The sequence below is a fragment of the Chiloscyllium punctatum genome, chromosome 11 (assembly GCF_047496795.1).
Source record: "Chiloscyllium punctatum isolate Juve2018m chromosome 11, sChiPun1.3, whole genome shotgun sequence".
In the NCBI taxonomy this organism is placed as follows: domain Eukaryota; kingdom Metazoa; phylum Chordata; class Chondrichthyes; order Orectolobiformes; family Hemiscylliidae; genus Chiloscyllium; species Chiloscyllium punctatum.
Genome location: NC_092749.1, coordinates 39,125,819 through 39,136,845, shown reverse-complemented (window position 1 = coordinate 39,136,845; position 11,027 = coordinate 39,125,819). Strand labels below are relative to the sequence as shown.

At 41.9% G+C, this 11,027-nt stretch overlaps 1 protein-coding gene across 2 annotated transcripts; it reads right to left on the bottom strand.

Moving 5' to 3' along the window:
* Positions 1-227: 227 nt before the first annotated feature.
* Positions 228-11,026, bottom strand: cript (cysteine-rich PDZ-binding protein). Of its 2 annotated transcripts, XM_072580657.1 has the most exons (6): positions 10,940-11,026; positions 9,187-9,336; positions 8,044-8,109; positions 7,890-7,944; positions 2,476-2,579; positions 228-1,033 (listed from the first exon to the last, which is right to left on the bottom strand). In XM_072580657.1, the coding sequence occupies exons 2-6, from the start codon at positions 9,200-9,202 to the stop codon at positions 969-971; spliced, it is 306 nt and encodes a 101-aa protein (XP_072436758.1). In that variant the 5' UTR covers positions 9,203-9,336; positions 10,940-11,026; the 3' UTR covers positions 228-968. The 2 variants fall into 2 exon arrangements, with proteins under 2 accessions (XP_072436758.1, XP_072436757.1); XM_072580656.1 differs by lacking the exons at positions 9,187-9,336; positions 10,940-11,026 and adding an exon at positions 9,056-9,180.
* Between the last annotated feature and the right edge of the window lies 1 nt (position 11,027).

Here is an 11,027-nt window from a genome sequence, read left to right as displayed (position 1 = left end):
TGACAAAGATTTTAACAATGATGTCCAAAACAATACTAAACAGTTAACTGAAGTGCTTCTGAGCAGAGCTGAAGAGGTACAGAAAGCAGAACATAACCAGAGGAAAACCCAAATTTTAAACCACCCTAGCAAACTTGGAGCATACAGGATTTTTAAAGTTATAGATTTAATAGATAACTATTGATGTAGGAGGTTATCTTTAAAATTATTAAGGGCAATTAGAACAATCCAAGTACAAAGTTTTATTGAATTAGTAAATCCAATAGATATTATCGTTTTTCTCCATATACGGTTTATGCCCAATCATTACTTACATAAGTTAAAGAAAACCCAAAGATTACAAAATCACACAAATTCTATAATTAACTAAATATATTCATTTTAGCAATGCAAAAGCACAAATTACAGAAATTTTAATTTATCTCAGCAGTCTAAAACAGAGTAAAATCAAGATAGCAAAACAGCAAGAAAAATTCTATCCAGAAATTCCCAAAGTGTAGTCACCGATATTAGACCATTTCTACTTCTTCCAGTAAAACGTGTACATTGTGTCTTCCTACTTCTCCAATTATTTTCTCCATTTTCAGAGTATTTGCTGACAGGAATTTTTACATTTATTGCAGTGGACAGAACTCATAGGACGTCATGCACTCTTCACTTCACTGCTATCACTTATTGCTGTTTCCAGCTCAGGCGATTGAAGTGAAGTTGTGGAGCTACAATGTGTTATCACCTGCCAAGCTGTAGTGACAGCACTGCACTTCTTAAAATATACATTCTAATAAATGTTAATGAACAAATAGACTTAGTTGAGAAGTTTTGTTTAATTGACAGTCTTCTACTTTTGAAATATGCAGGTATAGAACCCCAGACAGGCTCATAACATATAGTTATGAACATGCTCACGGCTATATTGGTCATAAGTTTCCATGATAACCAATATATCCAGCAGCATCTCTGAAATGAAGTTAGACAGATGTCTGCTTGTAGTTTTTAGTATCCAGGATTTTTTTGCCACACATTGCACAGATGCCTGTAACAAAAGAAAAATTGCGTTACTGTACAAACATTTGAGGTTTCAGTTGATTAAGGTTAAAAACAAACAAACACTGCAGATATGGGAAGTGCTGGATGCAAATAAATCACGTAGCATCTGTGGGGAGAACAGAAAAGGGGGCATTTTGGGAAGGACCCTAGACCAATTCTAGAAGACTGTATGAAATAAATAGGAATAGAAATACTCAGACAACAAATGAAATAGAAACACAGGAACAAAACTGAACATTTTGCATTTCAAGCCAACTCCATCACTCAATTACATCATGGCTGACCTGTACCCTGACTCAAGTTACTCACCTTTGCACAAATTAACTCTTTCTCCATGTCCCTCTGTCGAATTTGAACCACCAGTTTCAAAGAGAAATCTAGTCAGTCCTACCCACTGCACTCCTATTTGTTCTTTTCCCTTTCCACCGCCATTTCCCCAAGAAGGATTTGCTTTATTTCCTTTCAATCACTAAGTTAAATCTATGCCCACAATCTGCAATAAGAAAATGAATTTGCGACATAAATAAACAAATGATTTAGATTTAAGCATTACTACAGAAACTCAGTTACAAGGTGAAGGAAGGCCGGAAATAAATATTCCATCATAAACAGTACCTTGGAGAGATAGTGAAACAGCAATGAAAAGGTAGCTCTGTTTAAAATAGATGACAAAGGCAGCAAGACAGGATCTGACCTCAGAAAATCATCAAGTAGAATCATAATTAGTGAAAATTAGGAATTGAAAAAAACTTAGAACACCGTGGTGGGCACATTTATAAGCTCCAATAACTTGTTGTATAACGTTCTGACCAAAACACTGATATTTGTGGGAGAGGTTAACCTTCATATTGACCGGGACAAACTAATATGCAAATATGCTCCAAAAGAAGAGTTGGTAAAATGCTTTGTGTAACAATTTATTGGATCAACATGTGGAATAGTTTAGGGGGAATGCTAGCGTTCTGTAATATTGTGTAATTTGTCAGAGCAAAATACCATCTGGGAAATAATACATTGAATTTAACATCAGGTTTGAAAGCGACATACCCCAAACACAAACAATCTTAGACTTCAAGCCAATTAAATAGGTATGAAACCAGAAATAAAGTTAACTGGGTAAATAGACCCAAGGGTATCACAGTGGCACAGAGGCTCAGTAGTTAGCACTGCTGCCTCTCAGTGCCAGGGAAGTTACTGAGAGCTCTGTGAAACATGGTGGTGGGGAACCCTTGGTTGAGGAAGATGGCGGACATTTCATTCATTGTCTAATATTTTACTGAAAGCTTTGTCAACACTGCACAGCTAGTTTCATACCTATTGTTGAAGTTGTCAGTGTTGTCGATGTCCCCAGGCAACCTCCATTAAAATATGTTTAAATGTGGTTTTCCCCATGTAAAATAATTAAAACAAAAAGTGATCAATACATACCTTTTTTGTACGCACATCCTTGACAATAATTAGAACCGGCCTGGTGAACTGCGCTTTTACAGATACGGCATACTGAAAATCTGCTCTTTCCATAGGGATCAAATCTAAAAAGACCAAATAATTCTGTTAGATTGTCATTTAACTGGACTTAGGAAAAGCAGATTTGAAGGAATGAAAAGGTTCAGAAGACTGGACAATCCTGTAAAATAGGCATTGAAGATGCGTAAATGTAGAAGTTCAGGAATACTTCATGGGATACAGAACAAGCATGTACTACCAGGGAAGAAGAAGAGTAAACAAGGATTGATATTGACAATAAAATTATAATGGAACAAAATATATACAAGAACATATAAAGAAAACTAAGAAATTAGCCAAGAGATTTGAATACACTTTAAATGGTAAATGTAGTATCAAGCTTATTTTGCTTGCAGTAAATGGCTACGAAAAAGTGAATAGTGGTTGCTGGTTGTGAAAGACCAAATATTAATTTTGATTTATGCCTTCACAAAAGTAAAGTATTCTTCAGTAATGCAAACAAGAGTTTGTCCAAGATTTAAAACAGATAAAGCAATACCAGTCTTCAAAAAGGAAAATAAGGACAAACTAGGAAACAGCCTAATATCTGTTGAGCATTCACTGTTAGAGGTATTATATAGGCATGCCAACTCACGATAGCGTATGAACTGCTGTTTATGCTTTAGGTTGCTGCCATTCATTAAGTGCAGGAAGCTACAGGGCTAGTGTGGTAGAGGGACATCACTGCCTGGTCTAACTAGAAGTCTCTCTTGTAATTAACAAGATATAGTTTATTGCAGATTAGCAATTAGGTTACATTGACATGATAAACATCACTACATTGAGGTGGCTCAGGGTTAGATCTCATTCCTTCGAAATTCCAAGCTGTTCTGCTTATAGTAAGTACGCATGACATCATCACAGAACATGATGCTCATCATACTCCTCTTAACTCTTTCAGACTTATCTACAACAGAAAGGATCCCAAACATTGAGCTAATAAAGAGACAGGCACTCCATAGTGAAAGGAAATCAGCATTAATTTGTGGAAAGTTCTGGCCAATACCTTTTCTTACCTGAGGAAATTAAGAATTTATGAGTGAGAATATTCAACAAATTTTGACTGAAATAAAAGCTATTAACACTGGGCTACACCATTAATTCTCAAGATAGGTTTTGGCAACCACCATCTTTGCTGCAGAATCTTTCTTGCTGCATTTTCTATGCTTCCAAATAAAAAGTTTTAAAAATCAGCAGATATTGCACCCAAATTACATCAGGAAGACCAAGCCATTGTCTGTGGCCCTCATCATAAAATCCACTCTTGAATCACCAAGTTTGTCCTGCCTGGCCACTATCTCAGGCTGAATGTGCCCAACTTGACCATGAATTGATATTCTTCTGATTTGACATTCTCCCGCTCACCAAAACCACTAAACTTCAACATCACTCTCTGCCTCCACTGATCTGCTACTGAAGCCCTTGTTTGGCGCTCTGTGAACTGCATATTCAACTACTTCTGTATTAAGACCATAAGACATAGGAGTGGAAGCAAGGCCATTCGGCCCATCGAGTCCACTCCGCCATTCAATCATGGCTGATGCGCATTTCAGCTCCACTTGCCAGCGTTCTCCCCGTAGCCCTTAATTCCTCTAGACAACAAGAACCTATCAATCTCGGCCTTGAAGACATTTAGCGTCCCGGCTTCCACTGCACTCCGTGGCAATGAATTCCACAGGCCCACCACTCTCTGGCTGAAGAAATGTCTCCGCATTTCCGTTCTGAAATGACCCCCTCTAATTCTAAGGCTGTGTCCACGGGTCCTAGTCTCCTCGCCTAACAGAAACAATTTTCTAGCATCCACCTTTTCAAAGCCATGCATTATTTTGTACGTCTCTATTAGATCTCCCCTTAATCTTCTAAACTCCAACGAATACAATCCCAGTATCCTCAGCCGTTCCTCATATGCTAGACCTGTCATTCCAGGGATCATCCGTGTGAATCTCCGCTGGACACGTTCCAGTGCCAGTATGTCCTTCCTGAGGTGTGGGGACCAAAACTGGACACAGTACTCCAAATGGGGCCTAACCAGAGCTTTATAAAGTCTTAGTAGTACATCTCTGCTTTTATATTCCAACCCTCTTGAGATAAGAGACAACATTGCATTCGCTTTCTTAATCACAGACTCAACCTGCATGTTTACCTTTAGAGAATCCTCGACTAGCACTCCCAGATCCCTTTGTGCTTTGGCTTTATTAAGTTTCTCACCATTTAGAAAGTAGTCCATTCCTATATTCTTTTTGCCAAAGTGCAAGACCTCGCACTTGCTCACGTTAAATTCCATCAGCCATTTCCTGGACCACTCTCCCAACCTGTCGAGATCCTTCTGTAGCCTCCCCACTTCCTCAGTACTACCTGCCTGTCTACCTAACTTTGTATCATCGGCAAACTTCGCTAGAATGCCCCCGGTTCCCTCATCCAAATCATTAATATATAATGCGAACAGCTGTGGCCCCAGCACCGAACCCTGCGGGACACCGCTCGTCACCGGCTGCCATTCTGAAAAAGAACCTTTTATCCCAACTCTCTGCCTTCTGTTAGATAGCCAATCCTCAATCCATCCCAGCAGCTCACCTCGAACACCATGGGCCCTCACCTTGCTCAGCAGTCTCCCGTGTGGCACCTTATCAAAGGCCTTTTGAAAGTCCAGATAGACCACATCCACTGGGTTCCCCTGGTCTAACCTACTTGTTACCTCTTCAAAAAATTCCAACAGGTTTGTCAGGCATGACCTCCCTTTACTAAATCCATGTTGACTTGTTCTAATCAGACTCTGCTCTTCCAAGAATTTAGAAACCTCATCCTTAATGATGGATTCTAGAATTTTACCAACAACCGAGGTTAAGCTGATTGGCCTATAATTTTCCATCTTTTGCCTTGATCCTTTCTTGAACAAGGGGGTTACTACAGCCATCTTCCAATCGTCCGGGACCTTTCCTGACTCCAGTGACTCTTGAAAGATCTCAACCAATGCCTCTGCTATTTCCTCAGCAACCTCTCTCAGAACTCTAGGGTGTATCCCATCGGGGCCAGGAGATTTATCAATTTTAAGACTTTTTAACTTTTCTAGCACTATCTCTTTCGTAATGGCAACCATACTCAACTCAGCCCCGTGACACCCTTTAATTTTTGGGATATTACTCCTGTCTTCTCCTGGGATATTCTCCTGGTTAGCATCAACATCTAAAAACCTCAACTCATCCAAAATTCTGCTGCCCATATCCTCCTTCACAAAGTCTTGTGCACCTGACACCCTGTGCTCACTGACTTATAATGGCTGACAGTTCAGCAATAATTTGATAAACAGAAGTTCAATGCTGTTTTCAAATCCTTCCATGGCCTCAACCCATTTTCTCTGTAACATCTTCCAGCCCCTCAGTGCTGAGATATCTACATTCCTTCAGTGCCAGCCTCTTGCAATTCCCCAATTTTAATTGTTTTACTCCAGTTGTTAACTGTGATCTTAGCTCCATGGCCCCATGTTCTAGAATTCTTCTGGAAATTTACATTGGTCACAAATCTGATGTTTGTCCTAATTTCTCTATATGTATCACGGTGTTATATTTTGTTTGATAATGCTATTCTGAAACAACTTGGAGCATTTTACCATGTTGAAGGCACGATATAAATGCATGTTGATAGTTTTGGGAGACTGCCCTTTTTAAAAAAGTAGCAATTATAGTGGGCTTATATTTTGGGAAATCTAAAACAATAGGTTTGCTTTGTATACTGTGTAAATTAAGTAAACATGCCAAGGTAGTTCACAGAATGCATTTAGATCAAAAACTGACACTAAACCAAAAGGAGATATCAAGGAGGAAGTCAAAAAGCTCGGTCAACAGGATGTTAAGATAGATTTTAAAAATGAGAGACAAAGATACTTTGGAAAATAATTCCACAGGTTAAAGCCTCAGGTGACAAATGGAAGTGCTATTAACAGTGAGAAATGGCAAATATACAAGGTCAAAGTTGTAGGAATGCAGTATTATTGGAGCTTGGTAGGTCTACAGAAGCTCAATAGCAGGTGGTTGAAGCAGAAGCAGAGACAGATATTACATTGACTTTATGATGGAATGCACGTGATTTCAGAAGTTCATTTCAGCGTGCCAAGATGGAGAGTAGTGATAGGGATTGAATCAGAGGCAAGAAAACCAAACATTTACCACACTTCCGTCCTTTCAAAATTTAAGAAGTGCAGTTTATCTAGGATATTGGATAGGTAGTCAGTAAAATGCTATCTTGGAGGACCAGTGCAGACACAATGGGTTGAATGACCTCCTTCTGCTCTGCAATAATTCCTCAATTCTCTGAAACAGTAGTGCAGGTGGTCAAGAGAGGTTGTAGAGAGATAAAAATGGGTGGCACAACGTACTTGTGGAACTTTATGTCACACCTTTGGATAACAGATGAAATGTATACTGTGAATGCTGAAACATTGAGAGGATCTTACAAATCAAAAAAACGTTAACCACAAACAATTTTGAAGAAATGTACATTTCATGACGGAAAGGAGACTTAAGAAATTGTTTATCATTCCATATACAAACTATTCAAATCAACAGAGTGGGGAAGTCCAAAATTAGAGGGCACAGGTTTAAGGTGAGAGGGAAAAGATTTAAAAAGGGACCTTTGGGGTAACTTTTTCATGCAGAGGGGTGGGCATGGAATGAGCTGCTAGAGGAAGTGGAGGAGGCTGGTACAATTACAACATTTAAAAAAACTGGATGGGATTATGAACAGGAAGGGTTGAGGGCTATGGGCCAAATGCTGGCAAATGGGACTAGATTAATTCAGGATACCTGGTTGTTGTGGACGTGTTGGAACAAACAAACAAGTCTGGTTTCCATGCTTTATAACTATGTGATTAGATTAAAATTTAAAAATCTTTAACAGTTTTGCAAGATGCAACCCTCTACGAATTATATTGATATGAAAATGTTCAATGCACAATGTTTCTTAAAATCATAATTCAAATAAAACATACAAATAAATATATTCTAATCAAACACAGTAGCAATCTATAGAACAGAGATCCCTGGTCCAAATTTTAGACCATGCTGCTTGCTAACCTCAGTCAACCTAGAAGCTGGATCACTGCCATTAACCTACAATTCACTCAAAATCCAAATTCCTAACTTTTACCCAGCAATGTCTGCTGAAAGATGATAATGATTAAGTTATTAAGCTGCTAATCACAAGAGCAATCAGAAAATCTCAACGTGCAAGCTTAAAACATAAGAATAACCACTCAGTGTGACTCCTGGAATTTTGCATGTACCTACCGAAATTCATGTGCATAGTCAACATTATCTTTGAAAATCTAGTGTTATACCAACCTTGCTTTTTTAGAAGTTAATGCTTTGTTTTCATTGATCTTGCGGCCACCGCTTTCTGTGTAAATGCATTACAACTTAAATTAGAATTACATGCTCTAAATGAGTATAAAAAAAATTTAAATCCATGTGCAGCCAAGTAGCAATGGATTAGTACCCATCGTGTTTCTTGATCCATCTTTCCAAGTGTCTGGTGTAATAACTCTTCCCAGCTTCTTTTCACCTATAAGAATAAAACAATAAGCAATAACTTGAATAAACCCAAAGGGGAAAACAGAAAGGGGTTGAATTACATTATTTTAATTTACTACGCTATAGATATATTAACTGTCAAGAACTTTCAATGAAAACCCCCCATAAGATCCCTGCAACACCTTTACTGTCAGATGGGGGGAGGAAAGAGAGAAAGACGGGGGGAGAGAAGAGATGGGGTGGGGGGGGAAGGAGGAGGGGGGGGGGGGGGAAGGAGGAGAGGGGGGGGGGGGGGGGGGGAGGGGGGGGGGGGAAGGAGGAGGGGGGGGGGGGGAAGGAGGAGAGGGGGGGGGGGGAGGGAAGGAGGAGAGGGGGGGGGGGAAGGAGGAGAGGGGGGGGGGGGAAGGAGGAGAGGGGGGGGGGGAAGGAGGAGAGGGGGGGGGGGAAGGAGGAGAGGGGGGGGGGAAGGAGGAGAGGGGGGGGGGGAAGGAGGAGAGGGGGGGGGGGGAAGGAGGAGAGGGGGGGGGGAAGGAGGAGAGGGGGGGAGGAAGGAGGAGAGGGGGGGGGAAGGAGGAGAGGGGGGGGGAAGGAGGAGAGGGGGGGGGGAAGGAGGAGAGGGGGGGGGGAAGGAGGAGAGGGGGGGAGGAGGAGGAGGGGGGGGAGGAGGAGGAGGGGGGGGGGGAGGAGGAGGAGGGGGGGGGAGGAGGAGGAGAGGGGGGGGGAAGGAGGGAAAAAAGGGGGGCAGGAGAAGGTGGGGTCGCGGGGGGGGGGGGAGAGGGGGGGGAGAGAGGGAGGGGGGGGCGCGCGGGGGGGACGCTGGGGAGGGGGGGGGGGCGGGGAGGGGGGGTGGAGGGAGGCTTCGGGGGGGGCGGGGAGACGGGGGCTCCGAGGTTGGGGGGGGGGGGGGGGGAAAGGGTGCGCTGGGGGGGGGGGGGGGGGAGGAGAGGGGGAAAATGGGCGACAAAATGGCGATTAACCGTGAGAAAGCCCAGACATTCCGCTGAACCCGGGAAAGGAGCAGCCAGAGCCGCGGGGTGGGGGAGTGTCCCCGACCCACAGCCCCAGCCCTCAGTGAGACCCGAGACCCCGGCCCCCGGCCCTCACTCACATTTCTCACAAACCATCCTCCACGGCCCCCTGCGCTCACTTCCGGCAACAATCCAGCTCAGGTGGAAGTTATCTCCCGGGTCTTAGTGCACCTCCGCAGAGAGAAGGGAAGGGGCCTGTTCTGGGTGTCTCCAGCAGCCCAGTATAAATCCTTATAGGAAAATGTTTCATTTAATTACAAATTATTGACCAATATCACACTGCTGAGGAACAGAACACGAGAACCAACACCTTCCCCACCCAAGCATTGCAGTAAGAAATGCTGGCTGAGGTTAGAAGTAGCCCCTCAGGCTGAAGATCCATCTGAAGGTGCCAGAACAACCTGCTCTGAATGTCTGACACTGTCTTTGTCCTAATGTGGGTTACTGAGATTACAAATAGCTAAACATTTTAGACCAAGCTAAAACGGTATTAGGACCGGTTACATGTACTTATTTTTATTTGGTGTTCACATTCAAGAGATGTAACAAAAAATGCTTTTGGGATCTAGTTTTGAAAATGAAACACTTAAAGTTCTCTATGTTCTGACCATAAGAGTTAAAGTTCTAAACAACAATCCTAACCATGTCCTAAACTTCCAATTTACTTTGAGTTTCAATGGGCTACAATTTACTCACATCTGAAGCTGGAGACACTTTTTACAGACACAGTCTAACTTTTAAAGCTCCTTTACTAATTCTAATTGAAATTCAGATTTTTAAAAACCCTAAGCAATAAATTTAAATAGTAGATTTTTAATCTACAAGGTTAAATGTCCAAATGACCACCACCTATGCGGAAAATGTCTGTGTGTCTAATGCAGTAATGTAACTTCTCCAAAAGTTACTGAAGTAACTCAATTAACAATAATAGGAAACAGCAAGCCAAGCAACACCATTTTAACATTTATAATTTTTATTTGCTAGCAATGCCACCTGAACAATATATTTTTATTTTCATAATATGTGTTCCCCTCATCAATAGCAGTGCTGATAAAGGGTTTTAACTGTGTGTGCCAGTATGTCCTCAGGCCTCTGCCCCCCCCCCCCAGGATACAGTTATCCCAGGTAATGCTGGCATTCAACACATCATACCATCATGCACTGCAGAAGAAGCCCTACAGCCTATTGATTTGCACCAACAAAACAAAATTCTTATAAATCTACACAAGACTCACTTTTTAACACCTGGCCCACAGCCTTTCCTTAAATGACATTTCAAGTATATTTGAAAGGTTGTGAATTTGCCCACCTCAACTACCCTCCAAGATTTCCATTAATCTTGGTAAAACAAATCCTAAAATCATCTCAATCTCCTGTTTGTTATCTTAACATTATGTTCCCTTGTTACTGACCCTTCAACTAAGGGGAACGAAGGCTTATTTTTCCCTGCCCATACTCTTCATAATCTTATAAACCTTAAATCAGTTCCTTCTGAGCCCTCCAGGCTTTCTTCATAGCTAAACTACTTCAATCCAGGCAACATCCTAATAAATTTCCTCTATACCATCGCCATCGCAAGCACGTTCATTCTTCTTCACCCCACCCCACAAGAACGTCCTCTGGATAAAACTATCCCAGGTCCTGCCAACCTCCCCTGGATATAGCTGACCCCCAATTAAACGCAATCTGGAGGAAACCATCCCGTGTAAACCTAGTTTCCTCCCCAAAAAAACAAATTGATTGTTCTCTTGATAACACTACTACAGCTGGCCTTCAGCACAACCTCCACCGAACAAACCTGGTCCCCAAAAGAACTTAACCTGAATCAACTACCTCAGGTACCTGACATCTCCTCCCCGGATACACCTGGCCAGCTGTTGTAACTATTCGAACGTCGAAACGTTACACTGCTAACGTCTTA

Bases quoted from the DNA above. Each gene is read 5' to 3' on its own strand.
- cript (XM_072580656.1), bottom strand. The intron at 7,945-8,043 runs GTACTAATCCAT...GCATTTACACAG, and splicing joins TGGATCAAGAAACACGATGG to AAAGCGGTGGCCGCAAGATC. The intron at 1,034-2,475 runs GTATGTATTGAT...CTTTTGTTACAG, and splicing joins AGGATGTGCGTACAAAAAAG to GCATCTGTGCAATGTGTGGC.